General features: G+C 37.5%; 2 protein-coding genes across 4 annotated transcripts in view; both read right to left on the bottom strand.

Annotated features, from left to right (window-relative positions):
* LOC134213731 (klarsicht protein) overlaps positions 1-21,049 on the bottom strand; it is a 780,975-nt gene that overhangs the window by 757,391 nt on the left and 2,535 nt on the right. The window lies entirely within an intron of this gene.
* On the bottom strand, positions 8,409-12,358 carry LOC134210447 (uncharacterized). Its single transcript, XM_062686492.1, has 6 exons — positions 12,295-12,358; positions 11,906-12,232; positions 11,047-11,823; positions 10,918-10,983; positions 10,020-10,333; positions 8,409-9,965 (listed from the first exon to the last, which is right to left on the bottom strand). The coding sequence occupies exons 1-6, from the start codon at positions 12,320-12,322 to the stop codon at positions 8,409-8,411; spliced, it is 3,069 nt and encodes a 1,022-aa protein (XP_062542476.1). The 5' UTR covers positions 12,323-12,358.

Raw genomic sequence — 21,049 nt, 5'->3', positions numbered from 1 at the left:
ATTCGAATGAATTTCCTCTGAAAATTCGAATGAATTTCCTCTGGAAATTCGAATGAATTTCCTCTGGAAATTCGAATGAATTTCCTCTGAAAATTCGAATTTTCAACAAATCGTCTCAGCCAAGTTCATGTTGCAATTTCTCGATACAGACACTATCACACTGTATTCGTCATTGGTTTTCGCCTCGTAGGCAAACTTAAATTGAAACCACAACATACCGTAAATCACAACGGCAAACTTCGACATTTGCTACCGGGACTACGTCAGTTGATGGTTCCAATTACAACAATGAGGTCAAACTTTTTATTATCTTCACTGTAAGATAAGCTTGTGTGGAATTACACAAGTTTACATTTCTCATGACTGATAATGATGGACGACGATTCGCGTCATTTTCATACTTTTTTCTTTTCGTCTGATAAGAAACGACCATCGGTGTGTGGCAATGGTGACTCGCGGAATGTATTTTTTTCTTCTGCGAAAGGTGTTTTGCTACAAGGCTACGCAAAATCAGCTTCGACGAAATCAATCACTAGGAAAGCCATGTATCAGATTTGTTTCAACAAAATGTATGAGTAAAAAGCTTATCCGATTTGCTTTTATTAGTCTATGCTTTTTACTTCGAAATTTGAACAATAAACTTCTTGTGTGCCAAAAAACACTGCTGGTTTATCCGATGTTGCTACTGCGCGGAGTCCCTAATTTGATTTACAACTCATACGGATCTATGCCTTATAAAATGGAAAGTGAAGCAACTAACACATTTGATTTCCAATACTGATTAGGTTGGCATCACGCGTCTCCATAAATCGAGACCCTAAAATGAAAATATGATGCCATAAAAATTAATCAAATTAAGATACGCAGAGATAAATGGTTTTATTTCTCGAGTTTTGACTCTTTAGTAGCACCCAATGTGCCACATGCAGCGGAGAATATTTAGGAAATAGACCACTTTTATGATTCCCTTTTGGATGTGGAGAAATTATGCAGAAGGCGCACTATGCGAAGATCAACACTGAATTTGGAAGTCTGCGACGCCCATCACTCGGCCAACGAGCCTTTTAAATGTTGGTTGTACTTTTTCGACCATTGCTAATTTGGGGGTCGAAACACTCACACCACCACCACCCGAATTGCACGTGGAGTCGACAAGAAGAAAACTCGGCTGTGGTGCCTGTGGCCACGCTCCATTACCCTTTGCTACTGAGCCGCCACAACTCAGCGCAGTGCTGGTCACATAATGTAGGGTTAGCTTTTTGTGGGTCGCATTTTTGTTTTGTGTATGTGCGCGTATGTGTGTGTGAGAATGTTTGCCGATTGTTCCAATAATGCTCCATGCCGTACGGCCGAGGACGCGACGGTTATATATTCATTAGTGGAGGGTGGCGGTCGCGTGCGTGTTGGACTACTGTTCATGCTCATTCGGGTTAGGCATTTTTTTTTTATTTCGGAGGCATTTACAGACAATGCTAATTTTTGGCTTTTATTGGTGTGCTGAACAATGTAATTAAACAATTTGCGTTTAACGCTAGGAAGGCGGATGATGATTCAACATTGGATTCATTTTATTAGTTTTGATATGCGTGTTTTGATGTTACTACAGATTCGCACGGCAAAGAGTTTATAAACAACCTAATGAAGAATATGAATGCATTTGTTTGAGCTTGGCTTGTCGTCCGTGGTTGCAACCCCAGCGTTACCATGTAAGCTACAGGCTACAGTTGCACAGTGAAATAAAATTTGATATCTAGATTTCATCTTCGAAGTCCAAACTCTGAACATAATGTAAATTTATCTAAATACCAATTTTAGTTGGTAGTAAAATCGTTCACAACATCATTCAATTTCTCACTCATTTTAAGGTTTTCGTGTGAATTGCAAAAAAAATTGTTTCAACCATATTCAAGCAAAAGTCAATTAAGATCAATAAATGATTGATAGTCTTGTCGTAACACGTACACGTACACGTACACGTATCGAAAATGGGTATACGATAGGTTCCACTCAATTAGAACGTGTAGATTTGATCCGCGATTTGGGGGTGACCATTGATACCAAGCTTCGTTTTAATGAGCACATCAGCATGACTACCGCGAAAGCATTTGCTGCATTGGGTTTCATTCGTCGAAATACAAAGGACTTCACGGACATCTATGCACTCAAAGCACTATACTGTTCAACGGTGCGAAGTATCTTGGAGTATGCAGTATGTGTGTGGTCCCCATACCACGTGACACAATCTATCAGGATTGAAAAGGTTCAACGATGTTTCATCAGATACGCCCTCCGTCGGCTTCCCTGGAATGATCCTGTAAACCTCCCGGACTATTCCAGCCGCTGCAAACTTATAGGGCTGGAGACACTTGCGCTTCGTCGGACTAATCTGCAAAGGCTGTTTGTTTTCGATATTTTAAAAATGTCGTGCAGTGTCCATATTTATTGCAAAACGTTACGTTTTACGCTCCTTCTCGGCATCTGCGTGAACGCGATCTTATTATGATTCAGCGTCACAGGACGTCATATGGTTTTAACAACCCTCTGGAAAACTGTTTTCGGTCGTTTAATAGTGCAAGTGCTGCTTTTGATTTTAATGTGTCTAAACTAGTTTTTAAGAATAGAATAAGAAATATTAGATAAGAAGCAGTCTGAGGAGTTTTTATAATTCAAGACGAAGAAATAAATAAAGTAACGCCGTCAATAGCTCCGTAGTTGAATAAATGACAACCCTCGCTATAGAAAGCACACCGTATTTTTTTTTTCGTTCGTGAAAGAAGGAAGTAAAAATTCGTCCATCTCGACGCCACGCAAAAAGTGTCTGCGAAAAATTAATTTCGCACCAATGGAAGCGAAACGGGTGCCATACTATCTTATTATTTCTGCCTCGGAATGATCTTTAAGCTCCCCATTCGGTAGTCATTAATAGCGTGGAAATCACAGGGTCGATGCAGACCTATAGGCAAATAGAGAGGCCGCAAAAAGTTCGATTTCAATTAGCAAGACACTTCACCGGGTTGTGGACGACCAGCGCATGGCGACTCACACGACGCGGCATACAATTGAGGCGGAAGCTCCCACCGAAAAAAAAAAATCCAACCAGTCATCAACAAATTGAATTTGAATTTTTCCCGCAGGGAGCCACGCGATTAAAGGGCTTCCGAGATGTTTGCCCCCAAAAAAACAACAACAGCGGAGGACCGTGCAAAAAGCGGGTTAATAAAACCGTGGCGTATAAACTTTCTCCTGTCTGGCTGTCTGCAGCCAGCAGCCGTGAAACAGAAGCGAAAACGTCGTCTTCGTTTGTTTCCCTTCGAGTGGAAAAGCCCTTTCTGGCCGGAAGCAACCTGCTGATCGATCGTAACCTTCAATTGTAGCACGAGCACACATGAACAGCAGTGGGTTCCGAAAATTCGAAAACAAACGGGAGTCGGATACCGGACAAAAGTGAAACGCGTCAATAAGAGTGAGTTTGCTTTTTGGAACGCGACCATCATCCTCCAATATGGGGGTTTCGACACGAATCGTCGAGACAATGCAGCAGCAAAGTGCGTTTGCGCCTCGATTCCTGGTGTTGAAAGGGGGAAATTAATGTTTACAAATACGAATCATCTGTTATTGAAGGTGCCGCTTTCTCAAGGTTATTTCCCGATGAATGATGCTGTGCCCGCAGTCCTACATACACATACATCGTCGAGAAACAGCTGACGTAATAACGGAAGTAATGTTTGACGGGAACGGGAGCGCATGCGTTCTGATACGAATTGGAAGAAGGCTCGCCCTCACCAGGCGTGCCCGGCCGACCGACCGACCGGCCGGCAGCTGTATTGATTTCGGATGCTGTCATATTTTATAAAGAAATGGATGATCTTATTTTTGCGCAAGATAATTGGAAAGCGCTGATGGAATATTTATATCATCTAGAGCAATGTAAGAATCATGACGCTGATTTAAGATGTTGAACGTTGGTTCAGATAAAATTTGAATTCTATGCTTCGTAGCATTCGCGAACATCTAAAATGCACTTACAATAAAATCGGGAGTGATTCAAATAAGATTTAATACAACCTCATTCAATCTGAGGTCTAACATAATTACCAATAGAAATTCATGTGATAATTCAAATGATTTTTTGAAGTAGAATACTTCTTTGTTCTCGATACAGATGCAGGGACACACTTCAAAAGTTTAAAAAATGAGCGCGTCACGAAAAAATGATAGACTCTAGAAGTCATTAATTTTTCAACCAATTTTCATTATTTTCCTACAAATCGGTCAAAATTTTTCGTAATAATCGATTTTGGAAGGCTCATTTGCCGTTACGAAGCCGAAATCATGTTTTTGATACAATTTTCCATGATTCTTATACAATAATGTTAGTTTTGGGGATCTGTAAGACTCGTGGTTTGGTTTGGGTTTTTTTTAGCGGCATTGAGATTATTACATATCATGAATCTATTATAAAAACCGAGCCTTAATCCAAAATGTCATTAATTTTGTTGCACGGGAACTATTTTAAATTAATTTTGAAAAACCTAAGATATAATTTAACTTGATTTTACTATGGGCCTATCTGTCAACCTGTGAGCTAACGGCCAAGCAGTCAAATTTAAAAAAAAAACAATTTTAAACTTTAAATTTAGGGTCTATGAGTGTGAAAAAAATATGTTGTAGCTCAGAAAAAGGTGGTCTATCGGATGAATAAAAAAATCAACATGTTTTTCAAAATTAAAAAAAAAAACCCAATTAGGCCGTTACAAATATTTAATTAACTTTTTGTCCTACTGGTCTCCGAAAGGTCAAGCGGGGGATAATAAAAAATAAATATTAAAATGAAAAAAAAATCAAAAAACTCCTCGGATTTGTTAAAGAATGTTTTGAAAATCCTCAAAATTATCCGAATTTTATTTTGTTGTCCCCTTAAAATATTATTTTTGGCAAAAAAATCCGAGGGGGGGGGAGATAAAATAGATTTTAAATATTTGTATCGGCCTTACAGCCTTCCAATTCTTTGAAGGTACGAACACGTTGGTTGTTCTAATTGTTCTAATTGGCAACTGAAATTTGAACTTGTCCGTATATCAAGGTTTTGGAAAAAAAAAGTTGTTTGATAAATTCAGATATTTATCAGTACAAACATGTGTGCACAATATTCAATTAGGTATAACTGATATTTTGATTTTGATGCATTTTTGACCTGTATTTTAATCAGTTTTGTGTCAAAACCTTTTTATGAACTTCAAATCTTATAATAATTTTTCCTATTCAGCGAAAATTTAAATTTTCAAGTAATTTTTCATGTTTGAATTGAATTTTAAAGCGGTTTACACGTTAAGGCATATGTGGAGCATTGTCTTAAAGATAATATAACTTTTACATGATAAAACTTGTCAATAAGCTCAAAATGAGGGTGGCTCATATTGCCCCTACTGCCCTTATCGCCAATCATAGGGCTGATTCTTGCAGTTTTTTTTTTTGAGGAACTACAATCTCTTCCAAATCAAATTTCACGTTAAAATAGTGAAGGATTTCCCATTAAATATACTAGAAATTTTCATTCGGGTTTTGAGATTTTGAGATTCAATTCGGGTCGAATGAGAATCTTTTTTTCGTAATCTGACGAGAGATATATTGAAAATGCTTTTCTCATCAAACTTTTCTTCAATATTTTTACTGATTAGCCGGCATGGCACTCACACCATCAATCTTTTTCTTCAATAATCAAGAGTTTGTCAACATTTTTCCGTCGTCTGGGGTCTGCTTTAGAACGAACTCAGAAGAGAAACGAAAATCGTACACGCTAACTTTTATCTACTCAGTGACTAAGTAAAATTGTATTGCCCTCTCTTTTAATCCCACGGAAATTTTACTAAATATCAGTCAAAAGCAGGACTACTCAAAACTATGAGTAGTCTTGCGAGCAGATCAAATTTTTACGCCACTGGAAGTGAGCGAAATATGGTTATCACTCATAAGACCTGTTTTTATTTTCCGAAAAATGATTTCTAGGCAAAAATCTGCGTGAATGAGCATTCTCTTCTTGTGAGAATGAGTGAAAATTACGTTCACTGGATTAGCTGAACACCTACTTAAGAAAGATGCAGAGAACTCTACAATTTGTCATATGTGCCACGGTAGTTATTGGAATTTTAAGTGCAAATATTAGGAAGATTCAGGTACAACGAGCCTGGGATTGAACGCACGACCTGCAGGATCATGCTCTCTGAACTTTAAATATTTTTCCTCCAAAATACGCAGATTTTCCAACTTGCTGTGCGTATTCATGAAAGATTTTTGCTATGGAATTCGATAAAAATAGCCGCTTGAGAACAATTTAAATTTTCTTGAATTTGTTTTGCCAAACTTCTCGAGTCTCAAGGATCAAGTCTCCTCATAGTGTGGCAACAAATCAAAATCCAATTATCCGGAAAATGTGGTGGGATGTTGGCATTTTTATCAGTAAAGATCATTTAGCATATTAACGGCTTTGTGCTTTGTCATTATTAGGAGAAGTTGTTCAAATTTTGCGTGGCCACTTAAAAACATCTTTAGGAGGGACAAAACACAGTAAATAATTGTTAAAAAATGTTGTCAATCAAAAAAATAGCTCGCCACATAACGATCATTTGTCTAGAGGATCTTTAACAAAAATACACTATAACAATACTATTATACTGCCGTGAATCGCATGTTTGTCCCATATGAATAGGAAACCCAGCAAAGTTGGGACAGATCTCGCTTAACATTTGAAAAGGGCCTACAAACAAAATGTAAACAATCGAGAAAAATGATTATAAACATGTTGCACATTCATTTATTTCCTATTTAATGAAAAAGTTAATTTTTCAAGTGTTCAGCATCACCAGTAGAACATCAAAATAGGCCTTTTAGATTACCGTACTTAAAATTATCATAAAGTTGACAATAAAAAATTAAAAAATTAAAAAAAAAAATGTTGGCGCGGTATGGCCCATTTCTAAAATATCTCGAGGAATAGGCCTTTTTTGTTACGTCACTTCACTTGTCATCGCCTGGAATAAGCCTTTTGATAAGTCTGCTTGCAACTTCAAACAAGGCATAGGCCCTTCCTTATAACGTAAACAAATTGCAGAAGTTGATGGATGTGAATTTTTTATTCAAAGTTTAATAAAAAAGAATATCTAGAACGTTCCTGTAAGTGAACTGGTTATCTACCTACTAATTCTTCGAAAGATAGTCAACAGCCAAGACATGATTCGTGAACATAAATAGCTTTACATGCTGTTTAAGTACATTTGCAAAACTGGATGCGGAGCAGTACGCGATGTGATTACTGAGTACTGGAGAGCAGTAGGTAATTTTATTCCAGGATTTTTTTTGTATAATGCCAAACCTATGGAATTTATGCTTGATTTCAGGGATGTGAGTGTGGAAAATGGCAATGTTGTACGTTGAGCAGCCAGTTGGAATGCGATTTCAATTCCGGGGATTAATCTACCAAAACAAATATACCTGTGTTGTGTTGATAATTCTACAGCTCTTCCTCGATGAACCTACGCCGAATGGAGTATCCTTCGCCACTGAACTCGACCCTGGGCCAATCGCTTCCAGTCGCCCTGACCGTTGCACGCCCTCAGGTCCTCTTCAACTGCAAACATCCATCGTGTACGCGGCTTTCCACGAAGCTTACGACCTCCTCCGGGTTCTCTCTATCGGCCTCTCTTCTGACATACGAACAACGTGTCCAGCCCACCGTAGTGTGCCACCAGGTATACCTTGAGATTCATACGAAGCCGCAAGATGCCGTTTTCCTGTTTACCGCCGAGTACATATACTAAATATTCTAATAGTTCACGTTTGACGAGCTTTAAAAGACTACTAATAAAGCATGGTTCCAGATACATATTGCAATACAATGAATTATTAAATTAAACCGTATATTTCAAACTGCAACATTATGCTTTAAACGATGAAGAAAGTAAATTGGAATTCCGTCTTAAAATTCCTCTCTAACTTCAGCTTAATTGAGAATAAGTGCTGCTGGTAATCGCAAATCGGTCCCATTATGTTATCAAGGAATAATTTGAGATTGAAGCATGTTCTATTTTATATTTCTGTGCAGTTTTTTTGTGGAAAGTGCGACTATAAGCTGCAATGATTATGATCGGATTTAAGCCTTAGCATATATTCTTGGTAGGTATGGTAGGACTGACATACTGTCGTCGTATGTATATGCACTGTCCCATATTGATATAAAAATCATGGGACACATGCTTGCAGATGCTTGGAATCCATCTAGAGATATCAGGTGATTTATAAACATATCATAATAGATATTATAGCGATATTCTTTTGAAAGTGATTACAGATTATTTTGAAAAAATATATAAATACAAATGTAGAATATTTTTTGAAACCATGTCCATTATATTTCACGAAAGTTCTTCCAAAGAGAGATCACCCTCAAAACAATCTTGATCCAGATTCTTCTTTTTTCTACCCCGCTTGGGAGCAACGATGGTTTTCAAGAACGCTTGATAATACTGCTTGTTCTTCACATAAGGTAACAAGCTTCTCAAATCTTCCAGTTTGGCTGATGGTAGCTCCAAAGGTTCGAGGGTTATCGGAACTAGATCTGGTAACGGAGTTCCATTCAAATTAGATTCACACCCGATTTGGAAGCAAAGGAACGAATCTACCATAGGATCGATTTTATAGAATATTTTTCCTATGGTGTCGGTGCGGTATTCGAATGTCATGATTTGTTGAAAATTCAATAATTCACCCGAAGCGTTTAACTTTGGCCGTTTGTATCGTGCACTCAAATCCTTGATTGCCAGAAGGTCTTTTGAATCCAATTCTATCACTTTGATTGGTACTCTTCTCCTAATTTGCGATATTAGGATTGACCAATCCCGCGGTATTTCGATGTCCATGGTATTAGTTTTCTTCGCCCGTTCTATGGCACTATGGATCGAATCCACCTCCATGTGCGAGTGGCCAGAAACCATAAAGTTGTGAGTGATGATCATATGTTGTTCGAGGGCGGCAAACTTTTCACATACATATGCCAGCATCATACACATTACAAAGTTATGGTTTTGGCCACTGCATCTGTCTGAGTATAAATTCAATCGCCGAACAGGATTGTTTGACGTATGCAGGAAGGACAATATGAAATTATACACGCACGATCCAATCTCTTGCGACCCACGACGGCCTTTAGTTTCATCCCAGAGATAGCAATGGGCTGCATTGTTGCCATGGTGTGTTACAAAAACGGTTAGATTATATGTATATAGCTGGCGGCTATAGTACGCACGTCCCGTCGTTAAGTGAGGAGTGGGTAAGCACTTCTGTAAATCGAAGCTTACGGTACATACTCCTTCATCATTCTTTGCATTTTCCACATCTTGCCTTTTGCGATCATATACTAGTTTGGCACGCCGGTGGTGATCTTCGCGCTTCTTCAACAGCTCATTTTTTATGGTCTCGTTCGTAGCTGCACTCAATTCCACTTTGAACTTGTCGCAAGTGTCGCAGGTATCTACCTTTGGCTTTCGAAAGCTTAAGTTATACGTTTTGAAAATCAAACGATAACTATTATAATGCACAGGTGCACGATCGATGTTGTCTTTAGCGCATCTTTCAGCGTACAGATCGTACATCTTAGCGATATTTAAATCACTACTCAGAAACTTCTTAGTAGATTTCGCTCTGCCATAATGGGATGAGTATGAAGGAAATGATTCGATGTGATTCTTAATATAAGCCATGTGTTCCTTTGAGATGGGGTTCCTGAATGTGTTGAAGCACCGCCGATCATCCAAAGCTACGCCATCGTTCCTAATCTTTTTCTCTGCAAGACAGCGAGCTTTCTTCTCGCAGATATCAAGCGTTGAGAGAAACATAGTCTTGCATACTCTTACCATACCTCCGACCCCGGGTAGGAAATATTTTCTAGTATACGAGCGACGTGAATTCACGACCTACAACAAACTGTTATGTTATATATGTTAATGAATAAAAATGATTATTATTACGGTTGAAGATGCCACTGGAGTTGAAGAGATGTGATTCGAGATAAATTGATTTTGGCCAGATTTTGAGAGCTTCAGAAGGTTCGAAAGCAGTGAATTTCGGAGGTCCTTTGAATATTTCGCATAGCACTGCAAAATTGCGCATTTACACGGTGCTTTTATGTTCCGAGCTGGAACGGTAGATCCGTTTGACCGTCTGTAGGACAATCCTTTTACTTTACGTAGTTGGTTCACCTTATTACAACAAGCATTGCTTTGCTTCGGCACTTCCTCCTGGGAAATTTCTTGAAATCCCATGTCGTAATCCACATCAGTACCTGAAATATCATAAATTATCATTTTTTGCATGTAAGTGTTAGTAGTGTTTTTTAACTAATACAGTAAAGTGGAGCAAGAGCATGCATTTAGTTTTCAATAACGAATGCAGATCCCTTATAAAACGAACTTTCAATTATCAATTCCCTTGCGGTCTTTTTTAAGCTTTCTCTGTCATGAAAATATGTACAAGCATCAAATTGAAATAGAAAGCTGAGCGGATCGGAATGGTCATCAACACGCCGAGGACGAAGTACATAACAGGAAGGGGTCAAGAGAAAATAGTGCTAGCCACCTATCACGAGTTTATCGGTGGTGACGGAATCGAGGTGGTTGTATAGTGCGTGTGCTTCGGAAATGCAAATTTCTTAAAATTTGTTTTTAAACGATACATTAGACTCATCTAAAATGGATTCTTCGGGAATGTTGAATTTATGTGTTACATAAAACAATGAATAATAATCTATAAGCATTAAGCTAGTACACTGTTTGTCATAATATTTATCATTAACACGAACAATGGACTACGGGCTTTACTCATTCTCTCACACGCAAAAGGGATTACCCCAAGCGCAAAAGTGATTACCTTTCTCCACGCTTTTGTCAATTCGAGACAGCCGTTCTTCCCGATTTTGTATGTTGCTTTCTTTGCCTGTAAGTATATTAATCGTTAATACAACCAAAAAATACCATACCTATATTTAAAAAAAATCACCATTTTCATCGTCGCCAGAATGGTCATCAACGTCGATTTCAACATCATCTTCGTAAAGACCCACAATCGTATGGTTATGGTATGGTTCAAAATATTCCTCGATTGAAAACATGTCCAAAAATGTGGCGTCCCCAATAGGAGCATCATCATCTTCTTCATCATTCAGAGTGCCTGCAGAATGGCCAACGTCTTTCAATGCTTTGCCCCTTATACTAGTATGTGCATGTGTACTAGAAAGCGCTGTTGCTGTTGGAGTTTCTTTGACTGATGAATCTTTGTTTTGACTTCCAACGAATAGATTTTGTGCAATATTGTCAGTGTCAGAGCTACGGATACATTTGTCATCGGATAGTGCTGTTGGAGTGACATGGACTGTCGTATCTTCGAATACACCGATTCCAGAGATGGCGGACATTGTAAGTGAGTCACTATCGGCAATATTATCGCATCTCTCGTCGAAACGTTTTGGTGTCGGTTTCGGTGAACCGGATATCAGACTGGTGGTAGATAATTGCGGTTTTCTTGGTCCGGTGGTTGCGGTGGTTAAATGCAATCTAGACGTCGGTGAATCAGTTTCAAACCTATCGTCGATAGCATACTGTTTTGACCTTGTCAAACCGGATTGCACCGGCGGTCTGTACATTGGTGACGGATATGGGCAAACTCTGGTATGTTTCTCACGTTTGGGGATAACGGAATGGTCTGCAGTAGAAATACATCTTTTCCCGGAGTCGTCCTTGGAAGGTACTCTAACGGAAGTATCTTTGGATTGCGTACCTGTAAAATATTGTTATTCGCAGTTGTAAATATATTATGCGTATACCTAAATACAATGAATCTTATTGGATACTGTACTCACAGACTTTATGGTTTCCAATGATTAAGTTCAACGGACGTCTTTCATTGCGCACATTATTATTAGTGTCAACACTACGTGACAGCAATCCTGTTCTATACATTGCCAAATCCAATGGTTGATTTTCTACCAACGATAGATTCAGTGGTTCCTCTTTCAAATTAGCTGATGACATATCCAGTGGTAATGGATGTTCCGGTTTTGTTATTTCCTTCTTTGGTGTTGAGGTTATCACATTAAGGAAGGAAATTGCATTCCGTTCATCTCTGAACAGAAATGTATCATCTGAATCACGTCGGTCATGGCTAGTATCCAAGGCCGCAGCGGCAGCTGGAATGAATTCGAGCTTATAAAAACGTTTATTTATCACAGCTATACATTAATATACTTACCAATTAGCAAAGAGAAACCGTTGTCCATTATTTTGTGATAACAGGCGATAGATTTTTTAAAAACTGTGTTAGAACTGCTTTTTTCGAAACGAAAACGAAAACGTGTGATTGAAAAAGCCTTATTCCATACTTCAAAACAATAACAGGGGTTGGCCTTGTTTACGAATGGGCTTAGCAATAATTGAAAAAAAATAATGAATAGGCCTTTTCTCGAGGCAGACTTATGAATAAAACAAAAAGTAAACAATGTTAGGTCTTCTGAAAGTAGAGGCTTATAAAATAATGCAGAATAAATAGTTGATAGGTCTTCTATGAAAAACAGTTTATTTTGAACATTTTTAACAATTCTGAAGAAAACGTGTGTACAACTGGTACGTATTAAGCTTTATTGTCGAAGGGTAGCAAAAAACGATTTGTTTACTTTTCGGTTGTAGGCCCTTTTCAAATGTTAAGCGAGAGATATGCAATTCACGGCAATATAGCTCTCGGTAAAATAGGAATCAAGTCAAAATTGGAATCAGCAGGTCTCCTGCTTGCATGACTATATACCAATCTATAAATTCTGACATAAAACACCTTTAGATAGCTACTGGTGAAATGCCAATAAAAGCAGCGAGTTAAATGGCTAGCGAAGGTTCTGAACGATCATTTTTCCAAGATCCGTAATTTCATTTCCGCCATGATCAAAGCATCATCCGACGGATAAATAAAGCTTTATTTAAAAAAAAACTTAGTTAATAGTTTCAAAATAGTTGAAAATAGTGACTTTTTGCGAGAAAAAGTGACTTAAGTGACTTGAGGTCGAAAAAAGAGACTTTTTAGTGACATGTTTTGAGACTTTTTAGTGACTTAGTGGTTTCTTATTGAGTCCCAACTATTGTAATGACATAGTAGGCATAAGTAAGCAAAGAAACGAGAAACCAAAAGAACCAAACCGTAATAATAAACACATTTGTTGCAACAACATTTAGGGGAATCACTGTCAAAAGCTTCGGAGAAAAGGACTAAGCTCTTGGCACAATTCGGCGTTTCGGGGATCCAGAATTCTTTTTAACGGAATATCGCGAAGACTTCAGAAACATTCATACGATAATTGAAACGTTATTTCAATATAACGTGTTTGGATACTACAGTATTGGTAACTAGCGGAGTTAAACTGAGGCACGATGGAGCAAGTGACCCACCAAATAGAATATTTTTTTGAAATTTGTGTATATAAGGGAAATGACGGCTTCGGCAGGTTTTATTCTATTACTGTCAGGGGGGTTTCTGCTGACCAAGTCTTATGAAATTTGCCCACAAAATTCTTTTATTTGCAGAGAATGTTTATGCCAAATTTGAGCATAATTAGTTATAGAAAACCCCCCTTATAATAATAGAACAAAACCTGCCGACGCCGCCATTTCCCCTATGCCGAAATTTATCTGCAAAAATCAATTTAGATATTATTATTTTCTGGAGAACTTCCGAAAGAATTTTCGTTAAAACTTTTGGAGAAACTCTTTTTTTCAGAAATTTCAATGAGAATTTGTTCGGGAAATCCATTGAAAATGGTATCGAGAACTACTCTATAGAATGTCTTTAGGAGTTATTTTAAAAATTAAGAATTTCATCAGATATCCTTCGGAAAATTATCTGAAAATGAATTACTTTGAAAGTTTCCTTATCACATAAACCATTTCACAAGGAGAGGGAATTCTTTCTAAAATTGCTACAGGAATTCACCCGAAATTTTATGACTTTTTAGGACTTTTGCGAATGCCGTAGAAATTAGTTAAGGCATTACGGAAAAAACTCATGAAAACATTTCCATAGAAATTCCTAACAAAATTTACTAAGGAACTCCTGATAAAGTTTCCAAAGCATGTTCAAAGACATTTTTATAGAAATAATAATACAATAATTTACAAAGGAATTTATAATTTCCGAATTAGTTCCAAAAGGAATTTCCGAATGAATTTCTTATCGGAATCCCGAAGGAATTCCGAAAGCAATTTCTGTAAACGGCGTAATTTTTAATTGAATGCCTGGAGGAATTACCGTACTGAAGAAATTTGCAAAGGAATACCTGGAGAAATCTCCTTTAGGATTTCTTGAAATAATTTCTAAAGGTATCCCTGAAGGACCATCTGAAAAAAAATGTCAAAAGAATTCCCGGAGGAATCGTCAAAAAACCAAAGATTTTCCCGAAAAAAATCCAAATATATTGCTAAAGAAATTTTCGAATGAGTTCCTAAAAAAATCGAAGGGTTCCTGAAGAAATTTTTGAAGGAATTTCCGAAGTAATTTCCGAAGTCCCTGCATGAAACAAAGGAATTTCCGAAGCAATTCCTGCAAAAATATTTTAGTAAACAAAGGAATTTTCAAAGAAACTCGTGGAGGAATTCCGTTTTTCAGAAATTCTTTCCGAAATTCCTCTGGAATTCCTTCAGAATCTGAACGGAAATCCTACTAGTAGTTAATTCTTCCTCTAGAAAATCATTCGAAACTACCCCTGAAAATTCTTCTTGAAATGTTTCTTACAGTTCCTTCTTTCGAAATTCACATGGTATTTCTTTTTTTCCGAATGATTTTTATGGAAAATTACAAAAAAAAACAATTTCTGAAATTTCCTGACGGAAATCCGGAAGGACTTCTTAGAGGAGTTCTTGTTTTGAATATGCAGAGAAATTTATGAAAATATTCTTTAAAAAAAATTAGTGAAATTTCAGGCGAATTTCCCAACTACCTAATCTTCCAAAACATGTTTGAAGTAATTGTTCGGAGAAATTGGTTGGAATTCCTGGTTTGAGTCCATAAAAACATTTCAGAATTTCGAATAAAATCTTGGGTGGGTTTTTTGATGGAACTCCAGAATGAATTCTCGGAGAAATTCCTAAAACAGTTTCGGTAGAATTTTCAGGAAATAATTCCAGAAGTGAAAATATTTGCAAAAAATGTTTAAATTTCCAAAAGAATTAAGACATTGAGACAAAATTCAAACAAAGCCGTTATTTTGACGTAGAACTACGTCTGTCTTTTCTGTATCGGGGTACATTTTACGATTGCAAAAAATGAAAAACGTCACGAAAATATGATGGACTTTGATCATTAATATCTCAGCCGTTTCTCGATGGATTTTCAATTTTCTTGGGCCATTCGATCAAGGAAGAGTCAACGCTTCATACCGTTTCAAGTCGTTTTTCACGCGGTTTTATTTACACAAATCGCTTGTTACGCGATTTTTTTCACTCGAATTTCGGCGTTTTTGCACATCTTCCTCTTTCGGATGCGAAGCAGACATGTTTAGGTGCAAGTTCTGAAAAGTGCGCTGCGGGAACTATTAACAACGACGCACCTTCGGTTAGACTCGGTTGCAGTGTCGGGCAGCGTTTTGCAGAAAGGTAAACGCTTCCGTTCGTACTCCGAGGATTGAGAAAAGGCCGACTTGAAAGATCTTCATCCAGCCAGAGCAATGTCCAGTAGGGTGCCAATGGAATGTATGGAAAAAAAATTGTCATCGAATTTCAAAAAACAACATTGCTCACAAGTTTCATTACCCCAAAATATGACCCCATGTCAAATTTGAGCTCATCGGACATGATTTAGGGTTGCCCAAAATTCATCAAAGTTTTGAAATTATTACCCATGAAAATTTTCCCAATGGGGGACGAAGGACAAGTCGAAAATCGAATTTTTGATTTTGATCCCAAATGACTTAAAAATGCATTTCATGCATGTAATGATCTGAGGTCACTTAAAAAAAATGATTTTTTCTCTTAGAACACTTTAGGGACTTTTTTTTCAGATGATGAAAATTTTTCTCCTCTAAATCGGACATGGGGTCATATTTTGGGGTATAAAACTTGTGAGCAATGTCGTTTTTTGAAATTCGAACATGTCATTTTCATTGGCACCCTAATCCCCTAATGTTATCATTAGTCGATTGGAAATTGCGGTAAACTTCATTACATTATGGTTTTAAAAAAATGAATTGAAAATAAATTTTTCATAGTGACGTTTACAAGTAGAAGAAATAATTTATTTTCCATTTTGAAATTAAAACCAGCAGATTTAAAACTTTCAAACTTAGTCAAGCAACTTGGAGTTCGACTTGATATGTAGTAAGATCGAATCGAACTTACATCTTAGGGAAGCACTTGGCAAAGCTACGAATATGTCATGGATAAGTAAGGCGACGTTCGGTATGGGTCCAGCATTGTTGTATTGAAGACGATGAACAAGCAGCTGTAAAATCAATAGAATCAGCATTCTTATGATACAAACTGTTTACTAATCAACGCATTTACGAAGATGTTTAATTCAGAACCCATCTTTTTTTTATGCAAATCATTAATGCGAAACAGATACTATTAGGCTTTTATATTTATTTATTCAGGTGGCTTTATCAGTTCAAAAAAAAACTGGTTCGCCACCGAGATACTAATGGTTTTCATAACATATTTTGGCGGATACATTGCTGAAAGTGATGGTTCGGTGTTTCTTATACTAGGCATTTTTCCCTAGTATTAAAAAAAAACTACTTAAAATAGCTTGAAGCTAGGTACTTGACCGTAATTTCCTGACAAATCAAAACTGTCAGATAAGGATAACTCTTCAGTCAAAAGCTACCTCGAAAATGCTCCCGACAATTCAATACTTCAGCTCCGAGAACCTTGAATCCAACTTGGTAGGTAGGCACTTCACCGCTCAACATGGACCGGATCGAGGTAACCGAGAGCAGGTGTTTGTGCGCTGAATCATGTTCGCAGCCTACTACTACGACTTACCGGACTTGGTCAGAATCGCAAAATAGCAGGTGTGGGGAAAAAAATGACCGCAAAATACATCCGTCTACCTACCGCGCAGGAATTGCACATGCGGAGGAACTCAGCCGCACAGGTTTACCGTTTTGGTCAACGTGCATGGGTAATCGATTTACTTTGGGCCTTTTCACGGCTACTTGCCGGAAAATAAAGCTCGCAGTTTCGCAGTTTTGAATAGAGTTGAGATCAATGAGTGCTGATGTAGGGGAAGTTTGGAGATCAAATCAACGAAAGAAACTGGAAATCGAATAGTTTGTTTAACTATGAATGGGTTGTTTATCCATCTGAGCTCCGTACGTTGAGATTGGATCGCTGAAGACCTATTTTCAATTATTATCAATTTACGACGCGAAGCGATTTGCTTCGTGAATTGGCAGATCAGATCATACAGGTCAATATCGATTTTAGTGTAATTTTTTTCTCCATTCAAATGTCGATGAAATTGGTGGAAAATTTCTTCTGATTGTTTAAGATATTTTAATTCGATTCACGTATATAAATCGTATATAGATAAGAAAATTATTTTGAGCTTTTTAGTGGAATGTCTTCACTTGTCATAAGACGAGTATTACAATCCCATTGAATTCCACCACTTAATTGTATCTTGACAGATACGTATTTCGACCTCAACAGTAAGGCCGTCTTCAGTGTCTCGTACTTGACTAGTCGAGTCAAGTACGAGACACTGAAGACGGCCTTACTGTTGAGGTCGAAATACGTATCTGTCAAGATACAATTAAGTGGTGGAATTCAATGGGATTGTATTAACTCGTCTTATGACAAGCGTATATAGATCATAACGAACGTAAATTGTTTACAAGCCTATTAAAAATATTATAACCATTTTTTACAAAACAACTACAGTGAGTATATAAACGACGTCTATAGAATCCAATGATCCATATAATTGAGAAGCACCTGTAAATAAGTTCACGATACCTGCGATGCCGAATTTTTGCCTCACCTTCGACGGCTGCTGCGCGACCGAACAAATTGCATGCGTTTTTTGTTCGTTCGCTAGTTTGCTGGTGGCAAAAAAGTTATGCAATTTTTTACTTGACGAAAGGAAGGAGGGTCCACCATTTCAATAGTAGACAAGCCACATTTTCGTTTTTTGCAAACTAGTTGTTTCGCAGATCACTCTCGTCCATTGAAAAGCCAAAGTAACGAAGCACCAAAATATCCCGTTTTCGTAGGGAGCTAGTAGAGGCCAACAGTCCGTCAGCAACCACACACGATTATTATTATTCTTTCTGTTGTGTGCCTTTGATCTGCTGCTCGCTCACGTACTACAGCACCGAAACATTGGAAACACTTACACAGGCACACGATCTTTTTCTTTTCCCATCAGCAAAATAAAGGCCATTGTGGGCTCGATGTTTTGCTTCTTCAGCAGCCGCTAGGGCGAAGCGCTGATTTTTCGGCTGCATCAATGTTTTGTTCGTTCTCTACTTTTATAAGTTTAATAAAACCAAAACTGTAACCTACAACTTTCAAAATCACGGGATGGGGTTTTTCCTATGCTTCATAGCTGTTTCACTCACTTCTCTAGTATTTTATTTTTTAGAAGCATTTATCCTTTCACTTGATCAAATATGTGCTTATAATGACGGAGTTACCATTTTTATTTGCTTTACTCCGGGCGAATGCGTGCTTTACAAGTAGAATAGGCTACTTTATTTACCTTGTTCTGATAAAGGGAAATTTTTAAGTAGTCCTTTATTTTTTGCCTTATTTTGGACAAAAGTGGGCGAAGATTTTACTCTTTTTTTAATCGTGTGGAACAGCTCATGTAATTTGACACGACTATGCCAACGGCCTTTTAGTATCGATTACACTAGGAGGAATTCCAGGGGTGCTGAGGAATTTTTTCCTATAGGATAAATGATCATTCGGACAGTACCCTCTATTTCCGTCCACAACGTTTGTTAGTCCTTAGTTTGTGGTCCTTCTCACTACTTTCATTTTTATAAACATGATTTTATTACTGATAACAGACATCTTGAGAAAATGCTTCTTTTTTAGATGCCGCTTTGTTTATTTGTGTGCCACAATCTCAGCATTAGAAAAAAATGTTACAATTTATGCATTCAAAAAAATCCTTTCACAGCAATTCTTAGAAATTCATTCCCCAAGAATTATTTCGTCTTTGGGAAATTCGGAGAATTTTCTTCTTCCAATCCAAACGAATTTCCGGTAATTCAAAAAATTGAAGGAATTACTTCTTCAACGGGTGGCAACCAGGGAATCAATATTCGAGCAACGCCTAACAATATACCTTTTGTCGTCAACAGAGTTTGTTACTGACAAACGCACCTCGCAACAAGCCTTTATCAGAACCCGAAAACAATATGACAAGAATCATTTGCCTTGATGGCTTTGATATTTCCGAAAATACAAAGCTATTTTTGTTATTACAGTTGGATTCTCAATCATTTCCATAAAAGCAGAAGCTACGATAGCATAAAACCGAAATTTGCTGTAGAGATAATGCAAAATAACGGAATGAAAAGTTTGCAAAAAAATTGTCTTCTTTTTTGTTCCTGACAAAAAAATTCGGATCTTTGTCATTATTATCTCCGACAAAAACAAAGCTTTGTCGTTGGTTCTCTTTTAACGATTGTTTCGCAAGCGCATCCGCATCGGTGGCAACTAAAAACTAATTTTGGATTTTTTCCGAGGCTTCCATGCTCAACAGCAAACGAGCTCGGAGAGAAATAAGAGTGTGTAAGTGTTAGCTTATCTTTCAGTTAGTAGTTTTTGTTTCGTTTATTATTGCTCAGTTTTGCTCAAAATGCCGTCGCACCAAAAAGCATTCCGCAAGCGCGTTGAACAATTCTAGCGTAATTTCTGAAAACGTCGTAAGTCCAAAAGAGAGGCTCTCTTTGTTTACTTTCTCTTTCGATTATTACAAAGCCTTACTAACATTTACATTGGATTTTTCAGCACCGATCTGAAGAAAATAGCTTTGTCTAGTGTGCTGAGGTGAAAATATTGCAACCAATTTTAAACTAGCCTAGATATTAGCAAAAGAGAGCGTAATGGAAGAGAGTCTCTCATTTGGACTTACGACGTTTTCAAAAATCACGCGAGAATTATACGAATTGTACAAAAACCGCGGCAAAAAGTATACGGTACAACATTTTAAAAGCGAAAATTTTGCGTTTTCGACTGTTAAAGACCAGTTAAAATTATGAACGCGAAAGGACTTCGTTCACTTTCTCTTGCCTTCAACAACAAGGATTTACTGAGCCAACGTATACCGCAAAAAAGTTCAAATGCTCTCATCAGTCTCATCAGCTAAACATTGAAAAGTATCAGATTGAGGTGCTGAAAGAAGACAAATGCCGTTGGATAACAAAAGATTATTTCGAAAAATGTTTTGTTTTGGACTTTCCTTTTCCGAAGGCGTACATTTTCGGAAACGATCGTCGATACTACTCCATGGATAGTTCTACCATCGACGAAGTTCTACTGCATCTCGAAACGTGGTTTACTATGAGTTCAAACCAACCCCTCTAGTTGGCCTTTAAATCAAGATGTGTGTCAGAACGGATATTTAATGTCTGACTGAGGAAAGGATTTTCCGTTAAAAAAGCACGTGGTGGCTCTCTTTGAGAGAGGAAACTGTCAGTGTCGCCAAAATTATTTCATCATTATGCAGTTTACAATTGCTCTAGAATTTGCCATAAACGGAGAACAAAAGGAATTGGCAACAATGGGGAAGAAATTTATTACTCATGCAGTGGTTCGTCGAGATAACAGCAGCAGCGCCGCGCAATGAGGAGACCAAAATAAACAAACTCTGGAAACTGGAAAATGAAAACATGAGCCGTTTCTAGAACAACATTTAAAAATATCGTTTGAGAATTTCTGTACAAGGATTCCACAAAAGCTTTGAAAAGGATTTGGGTAATAACCGTGGTACTGGTTTAAATAAGACAAATAAG

This window comes from Armigeres subalbatus, chromosome 2 (genome assembly GCF_024139115.2).
Source record: "Armigeres subalbatus isolate Guangzhou_Male chromosome 2, GZ_Asu_2, whole genome shotgun sequence".
Classification (NCBI taxonomy): Eukaryota; Metazoa; Arthropoda; class Insecta; order Diptera; family Culicidae; genus Armigeres; species Armigeres subalbatus.
The sequence above is the reverse complement of the archived record's forward strand: the minus strand, read 5'-3'. Positions and strand labels throughout refer to the sequence as shown.

Excerpts from the sequence above, each read along its gene's own strand:
- LOC134210447 (XM_062686492.1), bottom strand. The coding sequence starts at position 12,322 with ATGGACAACGGTTTCTCTTTGCTAATTG. Across the intron at positions 10,984-11,046 it reads TTCTGGCGACGATGAAAATG|GCAAAGAAAGCAACATACAA; the intron begins GTGATTTTTTTT and ends ATATACTTACAG. Across the intron at positions 9,966-10,019 it reads CTCCAGTGGCATCTTCAACC|GTCGTGAATTCACGTCGCTC; the intron begins GTAATAATAATC and ends AGTTTGTTGTAG.